The 25885-nt window shown below is 36.2% G+C and overlaps 1 protein-coding gene across 1 annotated transcript in view; it reads left to right on the top strand.

Annotated features, from left to right (window-relative positions):
- EPB41L2 (erythrocyte membrane protein band 4.1-like 2) overlaps positions 1-23070 on the top strand; it is a 37628-nt gene extending 14558 nt beyond the window's left edge. Inside the window, exons 3-9 of the mRNA XM_009696778.1 lie at positions 3711-3815; positions 10306-10348; positions 17694-17769; positions 19297-19515; positions 19971-20058; positions 21641-21793; positions 22969-23070. Of these exons, the coding sequence (XP_009695080.1) occupies positions 3711-3815; positions 10306-10348; positions 17694-17769; positions 19297-19515; positions 19971-20058; positions 21641-21793; positions 22969-23070 (786 nt within the window). The remainder of the gene's footprint in view (positions 1-3710; positions 3816-10305; positions 10349-17693; positions 17770-19296; positions 19516-19970; positions 20059-21640; positions 21794-22968) is intronic.
- Positions 23071-25885: the final 2815 nt, after the last annotated feature.

Raw genomic sequence — 25885 nt, 5'->3', positions numbered from 1 at the left:
CAGAGAGGGGATGGCTAACAGGATGGTCTGTGGGCTGCAGGGCTGTTTTCTGCTATGGTCTGAGAGACATGTAACAGCACTGGGTTTGTCCTTGGGAGCCAAGTGGCAGAGGATGCATTGGGGATGCCCAGCAGCTGTGCCCAGTGCGTGGCCACCATGCCTCCTGGGCACAGGGACTGCCTCCGGGCCAGCACCCCAAGGGCCTTCCTCTGAAGGGTGCAGGGCGGACGGGCAGCGGGTGGGGCTGCGGGGGATGGCCCCGTCACCTCCATTTCACTTTGCCACCACCCAGCGATGCAGCAGTCACAATGCCTGGAGGCAGGATAAAAGGGAGCATCCTCCTGTGTCCCACTGCCAGCCTGCCTGGCTTCATGGTCTGAGGGCTCCATCCAGGAGAGCAGGTCTCTGCAGCGCAGGTCCCAGGCCCATCCAAGAGACAGGGTCAGAGACGGGCACAGCTCAGGCAGGGATTATAGGTCTCGGGCTAGGCTGAGATGCCGTGTCCCCTGGGCCCTGGGCAGGAGATGATGTGGGTGGGGGTCCCAGGGGAGGCTGCTCCCAGCCATTGAGGCCTATGAGCACCCCCAGGACGCTGGCAGAAGCAGACTTGCACTGCTCATGTGCTCTCCTGTAGACATTTATGGTTGGCTGCTTTGGAGACCAAGTATTGGGCTAGATGAACCTTTGCTCTGATGGAGTACTGTTAGATGTGTGTCTATACACCTATACATAAATGCACATCTATACATACATGTGTAAGGTTAACAATTATCATTTTACACATTGGCTTTGACTATCGCTTGGCATCTCAACCAACTGGTAGAAAAAAAAATAGAATCCAGTTTAAAGAGTAACATTAAACTGTGCAAACCATGATGCTGCCCTCTTAGAGTCCCCTCTTCTTCTATTAAAAAGTTTCTAACTTCTGAAATGACTGAATCACAACAGTTGTCTTCTTTATGTAACTTCAGTTCTTGTTTAGAGACACTCTCCTAGGAGCATGGGGTTTTTCAGAGAAATTGTGTTACTGTATAATTTAAACTGTGTAGTAATGCCTGTCCCCAAAGGGATTACAAAGAAATTACACTTGAAAAGTTTGGTTTTGCAAATTAAATATATTTGCAGATTTTAAAAACTATATCACAATCTAAAAAAAAAAAATAAAAAATTAAAGAACTAGGAGTCTTTCAGTTTTACAAGTAGGATTTTATAATGAGAATCGTTGCTGGTACTGAGAAGCTTCTTATGCTTTTGAATCCACAGCAGCTCTATGAATGTCACTTGCTGATGCTATAACTTCTTTGTATTGTGCTGCTGTCTAGAATGTAGACCTACATAACTTGGCCTTCATAGTATGGTAGTGTTTTTCCTTATGTGGAAGAACTATAAACTTACAAAAAGATCTTTAAAGATACAGCGGACATTGCCAGTGTATCCAAGTTCTGTGTTGACTCTGACTTCCTAAGAAGAAACTGTGCAATATTTTACTGTTATACTTGCAACATATTTCCTGTAAATTTGGCTGCTTTATGTTTCTGTATGTCAAAGACTTGATGTTAACTGTGGTTTTTAGTTTATGAACTTTATAAAAAGCTATGTAATTAGCAACTGACTCAAGATATGGACTTAATGATAGCATATATTATTTCTGCACTAATCTGTAGTAGATTTCCTTTACTGAAATATGTGTACTTGGAACTTGCCTTTGCAAGGTGTGATCACTGAGGTGTACAATGATTTAGGGAGAAAAATGATATCTATTACATGGATCTAAGCAGGCTAAGATTCTTCCAACCCTTTCTTGCTTTTACTTTTCCTGCTTTTGATTGATTGGTTTTTTTGGTGTGTGTGGTTTGTTTGTTTGTTTTTTGTTTTTGTTTTTTTAAATTAAGCTGAAGATGAGGCTGTCAGGAAAACTAAATGGTTACTTCAGACTCTAAGGGGAAATACTCATCTGTCTTTCTGAAGAGTAAAATTTTTCAAAGTACCAGACAGACTTAAGATTCCCAGCTCCCCATTTCAAAAGTGACTCTAAGTTCCACTGCCTCACTGTGATGCTTGTACTCATTTTATAAGTTTGTTTCTTTGAAAATTTTCTGATCTTTGGGGTTGTAATGTCTGCTGAACAATGCGATCTTGAATAAATAAAGCTTTGGATTCTTGTTCTCTAAAACAACAATGCCTTCACTATTTGCTCAGTGCATACCTTCCTTTCTCTCCCCTCCCGGCCCTGGTGCCCTGTGCGGCGGAGCTGGGCTGGAGGCAAGCGGGGAGCCGGGGCACATTGTGAGTGCCCTGGTGCTGCCGGCGGGGGACAATGGCCGTAGTGTCGCGAGGGCCTACACAGGGGCAGCCGATGGCGTTTCAGTGGAATTGCAGTGGTGTGTGGCATCTACTGAAATCTGTAGGATAAGCAAATGCAAAAATTCCTTTAAGCTGCCAGGCCTCTGAAAATGCCCTGTTTATGGCCTCATTGATAAATGCCACAAATAGCAGAGCAGTCATGAAGGAGTTGGTTCAAACCGGGAGACTGCGTGCCATTCATGTTCAAATTTTAACTGTGGAAAGAAATTCTCATCTTCCCCACTCCTGAGTATGTGTTGTGAGCTGTCTACTCTAAAACTTTTTCTCCTGTTAGCTGCTATCTCAAGTACAACAAATCTTTTCCCTAAAACCTGGCACACAGAAGTAGGGCCTAGGCCTGCTTTTCCTTGCGGAGATATGGGATGCCCGTGTTTATGATCCCAGTTCCAGGTACGAGAAGAACAGAAAGAACTTCAGGACCAATTGCCATTTATTTCAGCTGTAGTAGCACTGAGCTACAGCAAGCAGCCTTTTTAAGAGTGTGTTAAAATGATGAGCAGTTTTCTATTACTATTATAAAGTAGCAGACTACGATATTGAAACTAACCTCAAACACGAATGTGATTTTAATTATTGCCATTTGCTTCAGCTGTAGTAGCACTGAGCTACAGCAAGCAGCCTTTTTAAGAGTGTGTTAAAATGATGAGCAGTTTTCTATTACTATTATAAAGTAGCAGACTACGAAACTAACCTCAAATACGAATGTGATCTTAATTATTTTTTTCTTTGTTACTGACTTTCACAAATATTATTGTTAGGAAGAATAAACTTCTTTAAGATTGGTTTTTATTTTTGAGTATCTAATGGATTTGTTTGGTACTGAGAGAGTTCATAAATCTACAGGTAGAAGGCAGCCCTCTTTTCTTATGTTCTGCCTCTTAAAACCTCTGCAGTGCAGACAGCTAGACATGTTGCTTCTGTTCTGCTTATGCTTGTATGCTACTTCTGCTGGTTTGATCACCGACTTTTAGTGGTCCGCTTGTTCTTTTTGTCTCTTGAAGATGATAACGTGCTTTATTTTTCATGGGAGTTCATATCACTTAATTCATAAAAGTTATTGAGATGTATGCCAAAATGCTAGAAACACAGAAGTTAACAGAAATTAACACTGTAGGAAGTATTACTTTTTAGAAGATAATAATATAAAAAAAGTTGACTCGTGAAGTAGTCTCCTGTTATTTTAAAAATAAAGATCCAGAAAAACTAAGAACTATCTAGTGATGCTTAATGGTGCAAAATATTTAAATCAGTTTAGGTACAGAATTTTCCTTGTGCATTCAAGTCGATTTTTTTGATGAACTGCAAAAAATTGAAACATCTCTTTTTTTTTTTTTCTTTTTCCCTAGAAAAGAGCAAAAGGCCAAGTGCTCTTTGACAAAGTGTGTGAACATCTCAATTTACTGGAAAAGGACTACTTTGGGCTGTTGTTTTATGAAAATTCAGAACAGAAGGTAAGCCTGTATGAGAGTTTTGTTTCTTTGTTTTTCTACATTGCTACTGACTTCAATAGTTTAGTGAGGTGTGTTGTATTAAATGTATACCATTACAAACATTTGAGTAAACTGTTGCAAAATATTGATTCTAGTCTGCTGTAAACTTGCAATGCATGCAAGATACTGATGTGTATGTTGTTACTGAACAAAGTGCCCATTTATTATTTAGAGTAGGGGAATATTTAAATTATCTACATTTTTGGGAAAACTAATTGAGTAATTGCTAGGCTTTATAGTAAAGCAGTAAAATAGTGTAGTAAAACAGTATGCCATCCCTGCGAGTGAAGATAGGAAACTAACTAATATATTTGCCTTAACAGTCTGGCAACTCCCCAAATTTCTGAAAACTTTATTTTTTTTTTAAAACAAGCAAACAAAAATTTGGATGATAAATAATAATAAAAATTAATCTTCTACCTGACTTTCCAATAAATTTGCTGCCTTTTCTCAAGTATGCTCAATAATGCTTTGAACAGGAGCATGAAGGAAGTCTTGTCCCTAAGTCTGTAACTATTAGGTCATTGAGTTCCTTTTTTATTCATTTTAATCTGAAAGAAAATTTTGGCATTTGTAAAGATGAGACTGGAGCTAGCCCATCACCAGTATTGGATGCTAATTTTACAAATGGATGGTGTTTTGATATGACTACATTCAAAAGGATCTCTTAAATACCGTTTGGTAACTTATTTTCAGTCTTATTTTGGGCTTGCTTACATGTTGGATGGTCACGCACATCTAAACTGCTGACCTGAGAAAAACCTTAAATCAATTGGTGGTATGCATTCCACTAATTACCAAAAGCCAATTTAGCTTTTCCCAGCATCTGAACACTTACAGTTACTTATGGGCTGGCTGTCGCTTTGTCCATGACCTAAAGATACACCTGCAATCATCTTTTCCCTCATAAAGAAAACAGATTAATGATTACAAATTGAAGTGGAAAAAATTGTATTTCTTTTTAATCTCTGTATTTATAGCAGGAAACATCATTACATGAGTATTATATTTAGTCTAGAAGCTTTTGTGCTTTTTTTCTGTTGTCTTTCTCAACCCACTGTTGCGTTTCAAATGAAGTCTAATTTAGTGGTCTGAATAAATCTGAATTTCTGACAACTTCCATTCAAATACAGTTTTTTTTCCTAGAGTTATTTGCTTTGCTGCAAGGCTTTCTGTGCAGCATTGAGCAAAATACTCAATCCTTCTGTATTAAAGATCCCTATAAATAAAAGGGGCTTGATGTACTTTTACTTGGATGTATTTTTGTTCTTGATTTGTAAACCATTTATAAAAATGAGAACTTCTTTGATGTAATGATGAAGAGCATCTCAGTTGATCTTCTGAGTAATATCATAATCTTAATTATTATTTGTTATTATCACATGTTCTCCCTTTATTTGTGCTATTCACTATTGAAAATCTATACTGTACACACACAGCAAAATAACATAAAGCAGCAGTCTGGTCTCTGGCAAGAGAGGAACGGTCTAATAGCAGAGCTGGAATCCTTGAACTATACCAGGAAATAGTGCGCTTGAGTAGATCCTAGGAGGTGGAGTAGGGAGCCTTTGGCTTTTGAAAGTAGAGCAGGAAAATCTGGATTGGTGTAGTGTTACAGGTTTTTTTCCTTTCTTTCTTTTCTTTTTTCTTTTTTAATGTGCTTCTGGTTGAACTAAGAGATTTCTTGGTATTCCTCACTCATGTGAATTGAGCAACAGAGTACCACACCTTAAAAAGAGCCCATCTGTTTTTTCATATGTCTTTATTTTTGGACATATTAAAAACTTGACTTGATATGAGCCTAGGCAACCTGATCTAATTCAAAGCTGGCTCTGCCTTGAATCACGGTTGGGCCACTTATCTCCAGAGGTCCCTTTCAGCCTGAATGAGTCCTTGAGCTCCCTATCCATTGACTATGGAGGTGCTACTGTAGCAATGCTCATAAATGAGGTATTTACATAAATTAAGTGAGAAATGTCTGGATAATGGGGCCCTTGTGGTTCAGTTATTTATATGCCCAGGCTAAGTCTAGCACTCTATTCAAAAGAAGAGTAGACTACTTGTCACCTGAATTATAGACAGCAGCAGGTTTTTATTTAAAAATTTCTGGAGAAATCTGGTCCAATTTGTTACAAAGACTAAAAAACCACAGTTGTTGGATTTTGTATTCTTCATACAATTAAGTTCTTAGTGTTATTTGGAGAAACTGAAACAGGAGTCTTCCCTAGCAGATTTGCATTTCCCACCCCCTACTTTCTATTGCAGGATTAAGCTTAATTTTTAGTGAACTGCAGGAATGACAAGATTTTGAATGCCAGTGAATAACAGTGAAGGAGGGGTTTATTTTAGGTATATCCTGGCTGGGTAGCTCATATGCTCTAGATATTGTACCCAAAGTGTGGGTATCATGTGGATGGTACTATGCCTCTGGTGCAGCTCTAAGCTGTGATTACCAGGTGAGTGGGAATACCCAGGTTGTCAAAGAAGAATTTGAAAATCTGGGCTTTGGCATCAACTAGTCACTTGGCTAAGCGCTTACAGTCTTTTATGGGTTGGACAGTCTGTACTGTAACATGTGCACATTTCTATCAGCTTGCTTATTTTTACTGCTATTGTCACTCAAGTTACCCAACTCAAAGCTACTGCTTCTGTACAACATCGTGTTTGGAAGTTCTTACACCAGTTATGGTATAAACATATCCTGATAATGTGAAGGGTAGCTACTGCAGTGTCTTAATACAGCAAAGTTACTGGTTGTGTGCTGAGAAAGTTCCCCCTCCCCAACTGCCATTTCTTTGAAGCTGGTAAGTTTGAAATTGTATAGCTATGCAGAATGTGCTTAGTAAGATTGTAGCACTCATTTTGTTATTAAAGTGATTTTTTTTAAATACATGGATGAAGACTGTTTAAATTGTTTTCAGTATGTTAAATTTTTTTTTAATGAAGGAGTCTGTCTTAGGACTTTTAAGTGTCTCAACTTTTTTTCATTCTTTTAAAAAAAGGGAAAAAAAATTAACACTTTACGTTTTAGTTAGTAGATGGAAGTATAGGGTCCTGATCAATTGTGTTCAGCAATAGCTGCCAAAGAAAGCTTGGGGACTTGGCAATTTTACTGGTTTTAGGGCCTTCTTTTGTTCACCTCTGTAGTAAGTTTGAATTCTTTTTTCATCTCAGTACCAGTTCTTACTGACACGTTTTTTTTTCTCCTGTTATGACTGTTGCCTCTTCAGATTAAAATGCCAGAAATCTCTGACCCTCCAGTCCAGTCAGTACTAAATGCTGAATGATGTGGTTTTCTCATTCTTGTGCACTCATCATAGCCACCCATTTATGAGCCAGCTGTTGAACTCGGCGGCAGCTGTGGGGTGTGCAAAGTGAATGCCAGGCACTCTTTTGAATCAGAGCTGCTCCCTAATGCACCGTCGGGGTACCATTGGAGGAGGAGTCCCATTAACTTTTCTCTATGGGTGTTCTGTGCAGCTGGGAGAGATGTTATGTCTTCAAATCAGACTGATTTTTTCTTAGCTTTAATACACATTTTAAAACTATTTAGGTCATATTACTCATTTCTGATTTCTTTCATTGTTTTGCAAATGTTAAATTTATTGGTCTAAAGTTTAGTTAGTGATTTCATTGCATTACACCCTCAAAAGTTCATGAATGCTCCATTCACGCTGTAATTGGTCTGCAGAAGTGTTAGAAAGCTTCTGCTCTTATGTTCTGGGCACCAGCTGGAAATGCTGCTTTTCTGGATTCATACAAAATACTTTTGTACTGGTAGAGAACATTTTGTTGTTCTTTGACAATTCGTTACTTTGTCTCATCTATAACCTTACCATTCACAAATTAAACAAATGGATTTCTGCCTACTGGAGCAAAGTAGTGTGTGTACACTTTGTCTTTTGTTTTGGAAGACAGACCTGTCTATGCTGCATTAGGAGGTTTATTTCAGGGTATATTCTTTCAATAGTGTTTGTTTTATCCATAACAAAAGGCACAGATGCAAAAAAACCCCACCTCTGCATTTATGCATATAAATGGAATATAATCATCTGATTTTATTTGACAGAACAGTAATGGAAGTTGGTGGCAAAATCTGCTTCCAATAAGCTTACTCCAGGTCTGGAAAAATCAGAAAATGTAGAACTTCTGTAAAGAAAGAATTATTCTTCTAATTTTGCAGGATATTCTGTATTGTGCGTTCTTTTCTCTTACTTTATAGTAATAAAAGATAAAGCACTGAAAGTAACATATACTCAGGAATCCCAATTTTCTGCTGTAGTTATGTCATGCTATATTCTACACTTATTTACTTTATCCTGTATCTAGAATTTAGGAGTTTAAGCTACTTCTAGTTACCTTTGTAACTGGAAGAATATGGCTGTATATCATTTCAGAATGGAATTCATACCAAAACTGAAACCTAGGATGATAACTGTAGCTGAAGTGAGTCTCAGCTAAAATTATTTGAAGACTTCTGTTGTCTTCCAAGGCCTTTCCATGTCAAGGCGCTTCCGACAGATAGCAGTTTTTCTGACTTAAGCAGAATAAATGGTATCCAGATTTTTTTGAGGAGTGTGTTATATCTCTTCCTTTGTAACAATGTTATGGACTCTGCATCTCTGGAAGAGTTATAGTAGCTATGAAATGTAGAGGTCGCAGACTTTTTAAAGCAAGAAATGTGAAATTATTCTTTCTTTTTAATTACATCCGTAAAAATGAGAAAAAGTTTTTTTTGCACTGTTGACAAATTAAATGCAAAAAAAACTTGAAATTATTTTTACGGATGTAATTAAAAAGAAAGAATGAGAAAAAGGTTTTTTTGCATTTAATTTGTCAACAGTATTTGTCTAATATATATATGCTGCATTTGTGATGAAATCAACTTGGACCAAGGTCATTTACAACAGGGAACTTAGTATTTTGGGTCATATTCATAGAAACCACATCCTTTATCAGTAGAGGTGATCTACATTAAGGATTTGTACTAGTGCAAAAACATACAGTTCTACATTCTCCTAATCCATACAAACCCATAAAACCGAAGCCTAGCATGTTTTGTCTCCTTGAAATAAATTTGACTTTGGGTAGAAAAGCCTGCAGTAAAGACTGAGGGATATGGTATTGGAAAATAATTATTGCATCTAGAGTTTGGTACCATAGACTGAAAGGTGAGTTGCCTTACACTCAGTATCCACTACTTGGCTAGGTTAGGCAAGAATGGTAGAGATATGCCTTTAGCGATATTTATGCTGGTACCGAGGTCCCCTCTGACTTTAAAGCGGCTAATATGTGCAGTGGTTTGTGGAAATGCTAATGTTGTCCTTGACCTTGCAAGTCAGTTGCTAATTCTTCCCTGCTTTGCACATCTCTGTCTTTGAAATGTGCTAAGTCCTGCTGGCAGGCCGGTTGTGTGTATGTGTGTTTCTTCCATGCCTATGCTTGTGTATGTGTCTGGCTGTGGGAAATAGCGGTTCAAACACTGTGTAAAGTGAATTCTCAGTAGCTGCAGTTAAAAGGCTTATGTTTCTAGTCTCTCACTTAATCTATTTTCTAACATCTAGGGTAAAATTAGTAAACAGGATTGTCTGAGTTACTGATGAATATACGTTACTGATTTCTTAGGCTTCACTTGCTAAATTTACATTTTTGGATGATCAGTCACAAAAAAGTCTCTTTGCACCTATCAATAGTAACTGAAATGCTATGAATTATTTAATAAATTGCAGAGATTATATCAAAATATTTTTGGTATTGAGCATAGAACACATTTAATAGTGAGGTATCTAAATATGAATAACTGACTATTTGCATTACCTAAAATAGAGCTGAGAATCCAGATTTGAACCTTGCCAGTGTATCAGTGCTAACATAATACATGTTCATAGAGATCTCTGCTTTGGGGCAAGTCAGAAAAAAAGCGTGAAATTTGATTAGGTTTTCCAAGCACCTTTGGATGTTATCAGAACTAAAATGTATACGCCTTAAGACAAACAATGGGAATAGTAAGTCTCTGGAGTTGAAGAGAAATATCGTCTTAAGTAACTTTATATGGGTGTGTAAGCACAGACATGTAGAGATTACATAGCCATTCCTGAAAAGTCTACTTATGTCAATAAGAGGAGTATGAGAGAAAATTGCATTTGTCAAATGTAATTTGCTAGAGCACCTCCACTGTAAGACTATCCACTTTTTAAAATTACAGAGTATAAATAGTCTAAAGCAATAAGACAGCTATGAAGAGAGTAGCATTACACAGTTTCATTTATGTGCATGGGTGGGGAGACTTGCTAGCAAATCACAAGTCAATTTTGGAATTCCCTGGGTTATTTTAAAATAGAACAGATGTCTGAACAATACAAACTTTAACTGCACTGTATGAAATTACTTCACCATCCTCAGTCTGAAGTGATTTTAAATGCTGGTTGTGGGTTGTGTGTTTTTTTTCCAGAACTGGCTAGATTCTTCGAAGGAAATTAAGAGACAAATTCGAAGTAAGTACTTTTATATTCAGATGTTATGTTCCTTTTATTTCCTCACAGAAATATTCTTCATAAACTTAGTAGTCTGGATGTTGACTAAATTGTGTACTTACAGCATTAAAATAATTTATATCTTATAATGATGTATTCAGCCTTAGAACAGAAAACAAACCTTCTATTTCTGTCCACGGTCCAAGAAGGAGAGAAAGAATCACTCAGCCTTGTGCTGTAGAAGTTAAGTATTATACTAGCTGCTGCCCCAAAATTTTCCTGCGTTGTATGTGACTAATAGTTCTTTTTGCATCCTGCAACAGTAGGTGTTTTTCAATTTTGTGCTGATATTTGGGTTATGGGATGGAGAATGTCAGCTTGCAAAGATGGTCACGGTTGTTGCTATAGGACTTTCTAACTTCAAAGACTCACCAGAAGAATATGAAACTACAAAAAGAGCATCGATATGTCTTACAGAAAATGTATATTCTTCGATACTGATCAGTCTAGCATTGGCTTTTTTGATGCGTCTATCATTTCCAGAATGGAAATGGAATAGAGAGCATAATCTTGGAAGGTCTTGCTACAATGCTTTTCAGACTGAATCCATGTGAAAACTCTTTCTACTTTGTATACTCAATACACAATGAAAAATTTATTTTACTTTGCATAAAACTCTGTCAAAACTCTTCACTAGCCAGGTAGCTTTTGTAGTAGATCGGGGAGTGAATGGACAGTAAAATTAGGAGATACACTTCCTGAGTCTACATGTTGCAAAATAAGTAGCCACTAAAAAGTGCTAGACAGCCCTTGCCCTTACTGATATTCTTCTCATTGCTTTACTCATTTGTGGACAATGCAGGGGTTTTTTATTGTTTTGGTTCTAGTGGAAACCTTCTTTTGGTAGTGCCTGATAAGAAATGTAAGTGGGGACGAGATGATGACGAGAATAAGATTTACATGTCTACACTTCCAACACAACAAGAATTTAAGAAACTGACTGCACTTGCAATTAAGCACAGCAGTGTGTTATTTACAATGATAAACAGGTGGTTTCTTTGCTATTGTTAACTCTTCCAGTTTTAGGGCAACACTCACGTTTTTCCAGAAATCATAGTGGTGTTAATTCTGTTTTCTTTAGACCTTTCCCAGCTGATGAAATCCCTTACTAGGGAGGTGTGGTTTATATTTTCAGTAAAGAAAAGAAAGTTACAGAAGCTTCCCTGGAAACTGTGGGTTTTTTTATCTAACATGGTCTTGTATAAGAAAACTAGACCTATTAAAATGCAAATAGAGGCCATCCTTTTAATTAAGGAAAAGTTACTGGTATTGTAAGTTCTTATTCTGTAGGTCTTCAGTAAAAACCTGTTAGTTGTCCAAATATATGAGCTAAAGGCTGTTTTGTTTGGTTCTAATATTTGACAAAACATTGAGGACATTATACTTTTTGTTATTGCCTTCTGTAGTGATCTGCATGCTATATAGCCTACAAGTGTCACTAATCTGAAATGTAAGAACTGACAAAATACGAACCCTGTAGTCTCCCCCAAGTTACGTTCTGCATCAGGCTGTTTCTTGCTAAGTCAGGTCTTCAGGCCTTCTGTATGATCTCTTATTTGTTCAGGTTGGCATTTCATTGGGCAATTATGTTGGATCTCAGCAATTACTGATGTTACTTAGGCTAATGAATGTGATCCACAAATTATTGGCTCTGCTCTCAGGGCTACAAAGGTAGCAAAAAGCTTGTTTGCTTTCAGCCAGCCTGATCTCTTCAGGAAAATTAAGTCTTGACTTTTTTTTTTAACTCACGTAATTGGATATCCACTGACATGTGTTAAAACCTCTAATTAAGTCAATCAGGGACATGTTGGGTAATGACAGTTCTGTCACTATCTTTCTGAAAATTGCTACATCTAAAGTGGATTCAGGCTTTTGCAAAATCAAGAACTTCAGCTTGAATATTGTGATGATACAAGCAGTAGCAACTGACCTTGGAATAGTCAAATCCCAGATTTCACAGAGGGTGTGAAGGTTCACCCTTATATAAAATTTAATTTGAGAATTTATCTGTGTGACATGTTGTACATTCATTTGTATAGAACACGTGATATTCCACTCAGTTTTGTCTATAGGTATTTTCATAACTCTTATTCTCAGTGTAATAGAATTGAATGAGTAAACTACATTAACCTATTCTTATCATATTGATGCAATTGAAGATCAATCTTTTGTCTGCAAATTAAATGTTCACAGTTATGGGTAAAGATTAGAGATGTGAATGTATAAACCATCTGTTTTGGGAAGCTTAATTATTTGCTTTTATTGTTTGTGTAATTAAAGTGTATGAAACTAAGTTATAGACCTGGTTGTCTTTCTCTTCACACAAATTTTGAAACTATTTTGTGATATGTCCTGTTTTTAGTGTGGATGTAATTTATTCTTTTCCAAATGGAAATTAGATTTGTATGCTATGTGGAATAGTTTAAATCCAAGGCAATGTTATGTCAATTAAATCTATTGCTAATCTGCGGCATGATTAGTATTTTTATTACAAAAATTACTTCTATATTGCATACCCTGTGTTGTGTATCTTATAAGAAATGGAGATGATTTGGGTGTTCTGAGGGAAGAATAGACTGGTATGGGTTTTTTTGGTGCATTCTCACCTGATAAAGGATGCATTTAACTGTGTGTGCTCTTGAAGTTAACTGTAAAATTGTCTGTCTTTTGTCAAGAGAATACTTATTTAGCCAGAAGGATTTCAGAAACTCGTCACTGTACCCAGGATATGACTAATCTGATCTGATTTAGGTTAACTGTGTCCACCTTAAGGTAAATGCACTTGTTTTTTGAAAGAACAGGCACTTTATTTCATAGGAGCTGGGTGAGTGCATTCTGAAATGGGTGCCTGAGAGGGGAACCAAACCAAATACCGCTTTTTTCCACTGGCTATGAAGGGAGCCACTGGTGGCTTATGTATATAATGACATCGCCATAGTCTAGGGTTGAAAGAGGCTATGTCTACTAGCATCAAAAGAGATAACAGTTATGGTGATAGAGCAGTTGTTTTCTTTTTAGAAAGAAGTAATTAACTGAAGGACTGAAGACAGAAAACTTAATTTGCTTGTTACTTGACCTAGTTTAATTATTGAGGTGTGAGGGAAATTCTATGTAATTCTATGGAGGTAGGTTAGAACAGATGAAATAGTACAATAGGTAAGGCAGCTGGTGACAAATCTTGGGCTATAAGTTTAAACCTTTCTCTTTATTCATGCTGAAGGCTGCTTTCAACATCCTTTTGTTAATGGGCATCCAGTCATGCAGACTGGGGAACTTAAAAACAGCCAAATGCAATACTGGCCTAGTTTTTGAGACACTTAGCCAACAATTAAGGTAGTTCTGGGAATGTCCTGGAGCTGAAATGGATTTTTTTACATTCTTGGTTCTATGATATATTCTGCAACACAGCTTAAACAACTGCTTAGGAAAGAGGATGATATAGAAGAATAAGGATATGGTTAAATACGTATATTTTCAAATTATGCAGCAGACCAAATGGTGATAAATTAATAAATTCAGTTCTGTAAGAATAATATACCAGGAGTGTAGAATTTTGCAGTGTTCTAAAATATCTAAGAAATCAAAAGTTTGCATTTAAATTGCTAAAGGAAGTTAAAATTAATTAGGGAAAGGGCTTGCAATTTAAATGTACAGCTCTGGCTGTCTGTTTTTAATGCTAACAAAACATATGGTTATGCTCAGGTATCAAAATATGGCGGTCACTTTATGGAGTCTCTTTATTTTATATCCATCTATTTTATGTAAATAACTATATATCTGTAAAAGTTGTAGCTAGCTTTGATCTAAGCTAATTACACTAGAGTCTAGCTTAATTGCTGAGGAGAACCTAGCACCTGTGCCAAGGGAAGAGTTGTCCTGCAGAAGTGCATCTGTATGTCTACTAATTATAAAGAATGATCCTGCACTTTGGAGATATCTGAGTTTGTGAACTGAATCTTGTCAGTCCAACCAGGACTGTCTGTACTCTGCTTTTTATGCATTTTTGAAAATGTGGACTGGATATAGATCTTTGTTACTTCTTTGTTTTTCTTGATAGTAATTTAAGAAAAATTATAGAAGTAATTTTCTAAATCTTATGTGGCGTTTTTACATCTACCTGTGAGTAGCGTATCTGCCCTAGTCACGTAGTACCCTAAAAATCATAGCTGAGACACAAGAGATACCATAAGTAAAAGCCAGAAAAAACCTTTACTGGAAAAAAACCCTCACTGATTTCCCAGTTTAAATGGGATGAATCATGCTAATTGTATGCTGCTAGCTGGTTGGTTATATTGCATTCTTTTTCTCTAAGAATGTGCCTAAAGTTGCCACATAAGCATTTTTGAGGTAACAAGCGGACTAGAAAAATTTTTGACATTTCTATAGCCCATATTACTAAACATCAAAACAGAGAGCCTTATTACAGACAGAATGCTAAATATCATTTTAAATATCAAATTTATTTATTTCTTTTGTCTTGGCCACCAATGCAAAGCACCAGTAATAATGTGCATTATTGTGTGAAGACAATTACGTTTGTATGCCTCTGTTATGGGGCTATAAACAGTATGCTGTAGTAAGAAGTATAAATATAGACTGTGCACATTGTAATATACTTGCTAGTCTATATTCAGGGGATAAATGTGCTTTCAGTAATCAGGCAAAATATAAGGTCACCAACTGTCCAGAAAATATTTAGTACAAAGTCAACTACAACATTTTTTCAATGGATTAGCTATGGAATTAGTATGAGCAGACGTCTGAATTTTTTCACATAATCTATACATTCAGAGGATTTACGGTCTTTTTATCTTTTTGTAAAGAATATAGTTTGTTTGTGGTGTTGTGTGTTGTTTTTTTTTTTTTTTTCTTCCAATGGTGTCTAGGTCTCCTAGTGCTTTCTGAAAGCTAACTGTAGAAACGCTGATAAGAAAGATAAATAGGTTAAGCAGGAATTCATCTGTGACTAGATTAACTGCAATTTTAGACCAGGAAAAATTGTGTCATATCAGGAAATGTTGCTTCATTCCAGGAAATCTTGAAGACTGGTTTAGTAGCTGTGTGGAAGGACACATCCTTCATCCATCTCTCCCCATCCCACAGGCCTGCTAACATGACAACAGTCCCTGAAGACTTGTGCATAGATATTTTGGCCCAATTGCTTCTCTTCATCAGTTTGGCTTACTGCAGCTTTTCATTAAGTGATGCTAATTCCCTGGGAGATAAATGATGGAAGTGGGCTAATCTATTCCAGCTTTAATTCTGTTTGTCATGCTATATGTATTAATTAGCATTAGACATTTTTTAAAAAGGTATTTTTGTCTTAATTCTGTCTCGCACTGGATTGTGGTAAATGATGCAATGAAAAATATTTTACTCCATTCAGTCTATATGTATGTGATAAATTCGACTTTCTCATTTAAGGAGTCCTGCCTTATGTTGTAAGCAAAGCTATCATTCTAACAAATAATTGATAACTGAGAACATTAAGATATGCTAAAATCCTCAGCTCTCAGATGGAAATAGTGACTTAGCAGCTAGGTAGAGAATGAGGTTCACACTTAAGCAGAAATTTACGTGCTCCAATGAATAGCCATGCCTGAAAAACTGAAATAATTATTGAAATGTTGAAAGACATTAGAAATTTTGACATAAAGCACCTCTTCACCTTTAACAATGGTGAAATTTTAAAACAGGATTTTTTAAAGAAAATAACCTTAAACAAAAATGTCAGCACTCCTTTCTAGCATTATGTAGCAAATGGCAGGTTAGTCTTTTTGTTGTGGTGGTTAAAATACACATTTTTCAAAGCCATAGGCAGGGACACCTTCCACCAGACCAGGTTGCTCAAAGCCCCATCCAACCTGGCCTTGAACACTTCCAGGGATGGGGCATCCTCAGCTGCTCTGGGTAACCTGTGCCACTGCCTCACCACCCTCAGCATGAAGAATTTCTTCCTGATATCTAGTCTAAACCTTCCCTCTTCCAGTTTAAAGCCATTGCCCCTTGTCCTATCCCTCCATGCCCTTGTCAAAAGTCCCTCCCCAGCTTTCTTGTAGGCCCCTTTTAGGTACTGGAAGGCTGCTCTAAGGTGTATATGAGAGATCCTTCTTTTCTCCAGGCTGAACAACCCCAACTCTCTCAGCCTGTCTTCATAGGAGAGGTGCTCCAGCCCTCACGTCATCTTTGTGGCCCCCCTCTGGATTTCTTTTCTTATCTTTCTTCATCATTTTTAGCAGATCTACATTGTAGTGTTACTTTCTTTATGTTTGGCAAGATATGATAAAGCTCAACTGCATTTGCTTTCAAGCAGCAAGCAAAACCAAACTATTAAATTCTTTTCCTAGACTCCTGTTTTGTGATTTTCTATTACATAAGTATGTCTGCATTGTAGTTAATAAAATTTGTTTGAATTAGTAAAGTTCTATATTTTGTCAAGTTATTAGTACTTCCCAATGAACACATTCCTGTTGCACATAGTGTTACAGTACTGGTAGAGTAACATTCTAAAAATGTATTTTAATTATTGATGAGGGACTTCAGCCTTCAAATCTTAAAAATTTATTTAAAACTAGAGCTGTGACTAAAGGCAACATTTTATGCTTTGTCAAGTTATTAATCTAGTTTTAAGCATGCTTTTGCTTAAAAAATGCATGTAATATTAACAATTCTAACACATGAGAATTTAAACTTAAAATATCTTTGCTATTATAGTTGCTAAAGGTATTGTTTCTCAAAAATACTTTAAAGGAGGAATGGGTAACATTTTTTTGTCTTCCATGCATTCTGTATGAATATTAATAATTTACTTATTATCTTTCTGTTGTATACAATGCTGACCTCATTTTGACATCTGGGAATTCTGACATCTCATGTTCATAGTCATTGTACAGTCTCTGAAACTAACAGCGAATTTAAACAGGAGGAGACTTAGCCTTGGAGGAGTTGGAAATAAACACAAATTCAGTGCAAGTGTCTTTGAACACAGAATATCTTAAAAGTGTTAATATATTAATGGTAGTTTTCAAATTAAAAACATCTTCTGATATTTACATAACTTACTGTAAAACATTCTTTAAAAATAATTTTTAACATGCTAATCTTTCACTGTATGTGTATATAACTTACTACCTGATAATGAAAACAATCTATGCTTCTTACTAATATACTGTAAAAAGAAGGAAAAAAATCTTCAAGATTTCAGTGATCTAAGATTTATATGACTGTGTAATATTTTTCAGTAAGGTTCTTTCTTTGCTTGCTTCGACTTGTTTGAGATTAACAATCGGACATTTCCCATGTTTAGGTTTACCTTGGATATTCACCTTTAATGTGAAGTTTTATCCCCCTGATCCTTCACAGTTGACTGAAGACATCACTAGGTATGCATAGTTCCTAATTTTAAACTTAAAAATTACTGCTGGTCTAATTTGAAGGCCATACAAAATTTCTTCTTCAGTTTCTGGATGCCATAACAAATTTGGCTATTACTGTAGAACACTATAGATGTTCACATCAACTGCTTTTTGGAACAAAGTTGAAAAGGCAGAGTGAAAACTTCAGGAAGAAATGTGAGAAAGAAGAATTTAATAAGTAGGGATATGATTTGAGTGGGAGGTAAGATGTGAATGATCATATTTGAAAGAAGCCAGTGGTTTATTGTCAGGCTGCTGCTTTATTATATAGCAAATGAGGATGTGGGGTTATTGATACTAAGATTGAAGCTCAAGGGATCGAAGGTACTTCAGTAGTAACCTAGGGTAGGTTGGTGAGAATGTAGTTTTATACATATGCATTAAATAAAATAATAAAACATAATAAAACCAGAGAATAATTATCTTCCAAAGTTCTTACATAGAAAATACTTAGAATGCAGTGGATACTGGGCACCTAATAAACAGCATTGCTAGACTAACAAAACCAGTGGGTAGAATGCAGGGAATTGATACTTGTTTTTTCAGGAGTTATGTAAAACTTAAACACTTAGTTTTGGTTTGGAGTTAGCTGAGTCTGCTGAGGCAGGATATATGTTACTACACAGCATGACATCGGATCAGTCTTCTGCACAGCATAACCTAGCTATGCAAGTGTGTAGCTGATATATTACTGAAAATAGTCTAAGACATTTAGTACGCAGTGCATTTAAAAGAAGCTGTCTGTTTTCTTTGAAAGTTTTCAGCGAGTTGGCTGGCTTTTCAATTGCATGTTCAACTGAGAAAAGCATTTTAATGGTTATAGCTTAAAGCTAAATTCCTTAAAATTTAAACTTCACTTGTGAAATTTTTTTTTAATTTACATTAAAAATATGTGCTAGGGTAGGATGTCTACTGATTGTTAACTTGTTAAATTTGGTAGAAGAATGTATGCAGTACCTGAAATATTACATACTAATACGGACGTGGTTTAAGGAAGGCAATTATGGGCTCAGTACTAAACCAGATTTCTTTTGTGTATTACATGACTTGATTAGTTGGTGAACTGCAAGGGATATAAAAGTTAGAATTTTAAAGCCAAAGGGAACGTCAAGGGAAATGCATGGGTTTTTATTTGTAAACCTTAGATACCTGCAGGCTACAATGTGAAATGAAGGAGTGCCTAAGTCAGCTTTTGCTAGAAACTAGATACAGTTTTTTCATTCATTTATATTGGAAATCAGAATTTTCCCTGCTTTTTACATCACTTATGAAAGTAATATTGACTCTTGAAAATGGAAGTGAAATTTACTGTGTGGCAATAATGCTGAAATAATGTAAGGTGTAATAAATTATTAACGCGTTGACTTATTTTAAAATATGCTTATATGATTACATGCATCTCAATAAATTCTGCCATATCTCTCAAACTTGTCATTGGTAACACTTCCTCTCTTCTTGGTTTTGTTTGTTTTTCCCCTTTCCTTTGTCATGCAGGTATTTCTTGTGCCTACAGCTTCGTCAGGATATTGCTTCTGGTCGACTGCCATGTTCTTTTGTGACTCACGCCCTCCTTGGTTCATATACACTGCAGGCTGAGCTGGGTGATCATGACCCAGAGGAGCACCGCAGTGACTATATCAGAGAATTTCAATTTGCACCCAATCAAACTCAAGAAATGGAAGAGAAAGTAGCTGAGCTGCACAAAACACACAGGTGTGTCAGATACAGTGGGATTAAATGAAATCATCATGCTTTATCATGTTTATGTCAAATCTCTTAAGAGCATGTGTAAAACTGCTAGGCTGAAGTTATTGTTACTTTGGAAATCTTTTGCTATGTAACTGGAACCTCTAACTTTCATGTGTTTAAAAATTTTAGTTTGAAAATAGTACCTTCACTAAGATCTCAGATGAGAACTTTTGGAGAAAATATTTTTATCTGAGCATATGAATTAGTTTGAGCAACATACAGCTAGAATGTTTTGCAAGATTGAAGGTGGAAATCTCTACTAAATGACTATAATATGCTCTGAAAGAACCTTTAGGACAAAAATGCTATTGATACCTTACAAACTGAGGTTTTTCTATATGTCTGAATTCCAGAATTCCACTCAGTTTTGATTCTTGGTTCTTTTGTCAATAAACTCAAGGCTTATTCAATCGTTTTAGGGGCTTGACTCCAGCACAGGCGGATTCCCAGTTCCTAGAAAATGCTAAGAGACTCTCCATGTATGGAGTGGATTTACATCATGCCAAGGTATTGGGGATTGGTTTGGTTTGGTGTTATTTTAGGATAGACATGCTTAGTATTAAAGAACATAGTATATTTATTTTTAAAATGTCATACCCTCAGTTCTTAGGTATAAGCCTTTTATCTCTTGGTCACAATAGCTACTCAGTTTACAGCTATAACATCCTTAGAATTTATTTTAAATCTAAGTACATTTGATGCATAGACATCTATACAGCTTGGAAATAATATTTTATTTGTAAGAGTGGCTAAATACATTTTAAATGTCAGATTTTTTTGATGCCAAGGAGACGTGGGGCCATAAAGTAAAGCCTAAAAGAACACGTCATTGTTTTTGTAATACCATGAGAGTTAAAAACAGAGGGGAGGGGGGGTCTGAGGGAGGGTGTATTTTGGTGCTTTTTCCACTCTTCTTGGTAAGTCAAGTCAAATTTGCATTTCTAGTGGTATTTTTTTAGTTAAAAACCCAACAAACCAACTAACCAACCCCCTCCCACTCCCTCGCACAAATCCAGAGTCTCAAATCATTAGGAAAATTAATGCATTGTAAGCATATCAGTCCTATATTTAAAAAAGAAAACCAGGACTTTTAAGTACTGGAGAAACATTGTTTAATTCTGTTTCATATGGAAACAATGTGCACTTGTTTTTGCAATTTTCCATAGACTTTCCTGTGTTCTGTTAGAAAAATATAATTAAATTTTTATTCACATACATTAACTATGTCTGTAACACTTATTCATTTTTTAATACAAGTGCAGCATGGCAGTTCACTTGGTCTGTCTTAGATTTTCAGAGTTTTAATGGAGCTTTCTTTTGCCGTAGTGAAGTAACTGCAAGCATTAGAACTGCTATTTGCCAGGATCTGCTTGCAGCTGTTAGCTATGCCAGTGAAGCAACTTTTTAATGACAGTGTTGGCATTTGATGTAGTTGATTTCTTGTTGGGCAGGACATGAGATTCTGCTGTATTGTGTAGTGACACAGTGTATTGAAGACTTATCAGTGAGTGATTAGTTTTGTAGCCTGTAAAATTTGCATCAAACTCTGTCAGTGGAACAGAATGCTCAGAAACCCAGCCCACTAGCACTTTGAAATCATTATGTTGACATTTTCAGCCAACTATCCGTTACTTCCTATATCTTTACTGGAATAGTAGATGACTGTAAAAGATTACCATGATCACGAACTTGTTCAGACTTTCACTGACTGTGTGAAGTTGGAAAGGCCTGCTTTTCATTTTTCTTCTTTTAATATTTGTTGAAATTATTGGTAGCACACCCACCATATCTTTCCTTGCTTTTAAGTTGTTGACTTCTTCAGTATTCTGGCAATAGGGAATAATTTCCCAGAACTGTGGCATATGCAATGGCATATGAGTGCCAAAGCCATTACTTAAGAGTCCAAAGCCTTTTCTATAAAATTAATATACTTGGCTATTTCTACTTTAAGAATCTCATTATCAGGGTCTTTCAGGTTTGAATATGAAACAAGTCCCAGTTGCATTATTGCCTCAAGGTATGCCAGCAATAATTACTTGTTTGGAATGTTATTAAACTGATTTTTATTAAATTGTCTCATACATGATAGGATTCTGAAGGTGTGGATATCATGCTGGGTGTATGTGCTAATGGACTGCTCATTTACAAAGACAGACTCCGGATCAACCGCTTCGCTTGGCCAAAAATTCTGAAGATTTCCTATAAGCGAAGTAATTTCTACATCAAAGTCAGGCCAGCAGAAGTAAGTAGCAGCCTTCTGTCTTGTCTCTTTTGTGAGATCATTTCTATCCAGCAACAGGAAAACATCCTCATTTTTATCCCAGATGTCCTCACAGCCTTATGTTGGATTTGAGCAGAACTTAAGAGCATTTTATTCTTCTCTTCAGATTCTACTGATTGTGTTAAACACTTGTCTTGATTAGTAAATGCAAACCAAGAAGAAAATCTATTTTTCTTTTGTTAATAGATGCCATCTTGTAATTTTATTTTTCTTTTTACAGGGGAAACTAGTTACACTGGTCATGTTCTTACTGTCTATACAAACTTGCAGTCCTGGGAGAGAGGCAGCTTCTTTGGGTATAATTGTTGACTAAACGTCAACGCTTCTAGTTTATGGCTGTAACTGAAGGCTTGAGTTGTCCTGTAGGACATTACAACTCTTTCTGTTAGCTGCTGTGGAAATAGCGGATTCGGCTTTCTTTTCAGATACCATTATAAGTTTGTGGGAGTTGCAGAAGGAGGGGGGGGTTACATTTTGAACACATTGTAACTGGAAATTTAACAAAATAATGTTAAACACTGTAATGCTTTTTTAGATTATACGCTAAAATGTTTAAGATACCTTTCACAGTGAATAAGTAAAACAAAAGAGAAGTCTAAATACCAGTAGTACAATACTAACATTATAGTTTTGTAAGTTTTGGAACACAGATGTGTTGTTCTTGTGCTCACTGATGGTGCACAGATCTAATATTTTTGCTAAGAAACTATTATATAGTGAAACGGATCAGGTAAGCTTAACACTGCAGTACAGATTTCAGACTTTTATTAAATCTAAGGGAAGTCTGCAGTACAACCTGCAGTACAATTACTTCATGCAGTTTAAAAATAAATACATTGGGCAGCTAGTCAGAAAATCAGCAAGGAACACTGAACTATTACTGGATTTCTCAAAAGAGTCATTAGTACAGATAGGAAGTGATAATGTAATTATTACCCATCATGACTAGCTCACCAAGTATAATTTTATTAAAAGGTTGGAAATTCTCCTTTTTTTTTTTTTTTTTTTTTTAATCTTGTGAAGTCTTATGACAGGAGAATTACAGCTTGTTACAGTAATGGAACTATCTGAACTCTGCCTGCTAGTTAATAGCCAGCTTAAGGAAATGGGCTAATTTATTTGTGGATTCTTTCCAGCTGGAACAGTTTGAGAGCACTATTGGATTCAAACTGCCAAACCATCGGGCTGCTAAAAGGTTATGGAAGGTTTGTGTGGAGCACCATACTTTCTTCAGGTAAATCGTAATGCTCTGCTTCCCCCACTTTGCCAGGTATGCTGATATCCTTCTTTTAAAGGGTATGAGGAAGGTAGAGAAGATTTCCCCCCTCTTTGCCCCTAATTTCTCAGTCCGGTAACATCTCTTAGACAGAAGACACCCTAATAATCATTGACTCCAAATTACCAATTCTGAAAGTCTCAAGTACAATTAACTGCTTTATTTAAAGTTTCAGAGTGCTAACAGGATGGAACTAAACTAGTGATCACACGTAAGACCTCCTGAGAGATTGACTCTTCAGAGTGACCATCTAGAAGGCCACTGTACACCTTCACAAGAAACTCTCAGGGCTTGACAGTGATCTTCATTCACTTCACTTTTCAGAATATTCTGCTGAGTGTGAATGCTTACATCCTGAATTTTTCCTTATCTATAAACTGGGCTGAGTTCACAGTCATTCTTTAAAGAACAGAGAATCACTTTAAAAACAGACTACTGTTTGTTTATTGAATAATCCATACCTTTCTCTGCATTTTCTCCCCAGCATCTGATAAACATAAAATCCTGAATTGGTCATTGAAACTATGGTCTATTTCAAAATGAGCACTTCAGCAATAGGCCACAGAGTTGTTTCTCTTTCTACTTCTTCCATTGAAAAGTAATTTGAAAAATCTTAATTTGATTTTTATAATAACACAAACACCATGAGGGAGTGCATGTGCCCCCTGCAGCCTAGGAGTCACAGATTTAGGCTGAATTTCTTATGCATTGAATAGGCATTGAATCTGAGTTTCTTGCTTCAAATGAACACAGTAACTAGGGTATGTAAAAGGTAAGCTTTCTCCTTCAGTAGCCTGTTTTTTATTTAAAAAAAATAATTGTGTTTTAAGGTAGATGCAATGCTGTTGCTGAATACTAGTCTAAGCTTGATAGACTGAGACCTTCAGCAAACTTCAGGACCATGAGACCTACGCAGTTCGTTACTGGTACTGTCTCACTGGATGGTTTCAGTATTCAGATTTTTATTGAATGTAGAATATTCTTGAATGCAATCTTAGAATTTGTGCTGAGATTGGCAATCAGTCTCAAAATGCTTTATTTGGAAGCACTTATTTTTGAAATCCTGATCAAAGGCGTTTGGTTTGATAGAATTCATTAGTTACATTTATTAAGATACATAGTCCACCATTCTGTTCTTCTTTAAAATTTGAAGTCTTCTTTGGCTGGTGATGTCCATTACCACAAATAGCATGAAGTTCTGTCTGCAATGAAAATTTTATCAACACTCTTCAAATAACTCATGCAGTGATTTGCTTTTCTGGGAAACTGTATTTCCTAATTTTATAGAAATAAAGTGCACCTAAATAGGGAAAACCCAAATCTTATGGAAGTCAAAAATCCTAAACTGAGAACTACCATTTGTAAATATAAAAGTTTTCAGGAGGGTTAATACATACTAGATAATCTAACTACGGAAATTCTGACATAATAAAAATAACTGGATTTCATTCCAGTTAGAAGTAGCTTTTCCTAACCAGGAATGACATTATAACAAAAATTATATAACAAATACTTGAACCATTCTGTAAAATCCATATACTGCACTGATGTCATCAGACAGAAAATCCTCAGAACCTTTCATCCTGATTTAAAAACAGTAAAATAAATCCAGCTGTATTTTCCTCCAGAGATAAAAAGCAGAAAGCAATTGCTACAGTCCAAGAGACCGTAGCTCTTTCAGAGCATGTGTAAATCTTGTGTATGATACCACAGTAAATTGTATTCAATCTAGGAGTATATTTTTAGCTTCCAGATCTCCTAGCATGCCCTATATAAGATTGTAAGGTTCCTTGTGTTGTCTTTTGCAATGCTTTAGTTTTTCTCAAATAATTACATTAAGATCCATCTTCTTATAATATATGGGAAATACAGCCAGCATATGAAGTTATTTATAAAAATTTGTAATGAGCTATATTGAAAATGACAAGCAAAAGGCATTGGATTCACTTGTACCAGTTCAACCTTATAGGATTACAGTGCCATTTTCAAAGACCAACAGTCTACCTTAAGAAATACAGTCAGACTATGTATCTACATGAATCTTTTGAGGTAGGCTTAGTCTGCAACTCTGAATCTTAACCAATGGCTGCAGAAACCTGCTTATAATTCTGCTTTATGATGTGTGCAGATTTTGGCTGGGGTAGAGTTTTATTTGAAATTTTCATGATTGTTTCAGTGTCTCCCCAGAATGTCTTAAAATGGTAAAAGCGTAGTCTTCAGTTATTTTATATAATTAAGCTGGTAATACAAAAAATCCATTCAAATGCCCTTAATCAGGAAGTAATTAGTTCTCTTGTTTTTTCCACATTAAAAGATTAAAAGTTTATCTCAGCAGGGTGGAAGATAAAAATGGCAGTTAATGCTGTAGCCTTGCCAAGACTGGAAAATAAAGAACAGAAAGAACCTTGGAAAAACCCTCTTAGCTTCTTCCTCTTAATGCATAATGCACTCTCTCTTGGAAATAACGTGGAGAAATAAATTCTCAGAAAGATTGCACAAGGCTGTTTTATAGAAGCAAGGAAAGTGAAGCTCCAGATACTTGTGACTTTATTATAAAAGTCGCCTTAGTGCAGAAGGGTGCATTAGTCTGTCTTGAATTCTGTTTTCTTTAAAAATGTGTTGGAACAGATATAGGATTCAGGTGTGTGCATATGCATCTTAGGCATGCAGGATTGGATCCTTCTGGCTAGTGCTCTGACAAAGCCATAAACATTCTTTCTTAGAGCAAATGGCAGCCTTCTACCTAGCTGTATGGGGTTTGCGTGGCAAGGTTTTGG

This window comes from Cariama cristata, unplaced genomic scaffold, assembly GCF_000690535.1.
Source record: "Cariama cristata isolate BGI_N322 unplaced genomic scaffold, ASM69053v1 scaffold2633, whole genome shotgun sequence".
Lineage (NCBI taxonomy): Eukaryota > Metazoa > Chordata > Aves > Cariamiformes > Cariamidae > Cariama > Cariama cristata.
This window is presented reverse-complemented; position numbering and strand designations above follow the sequence as displayed.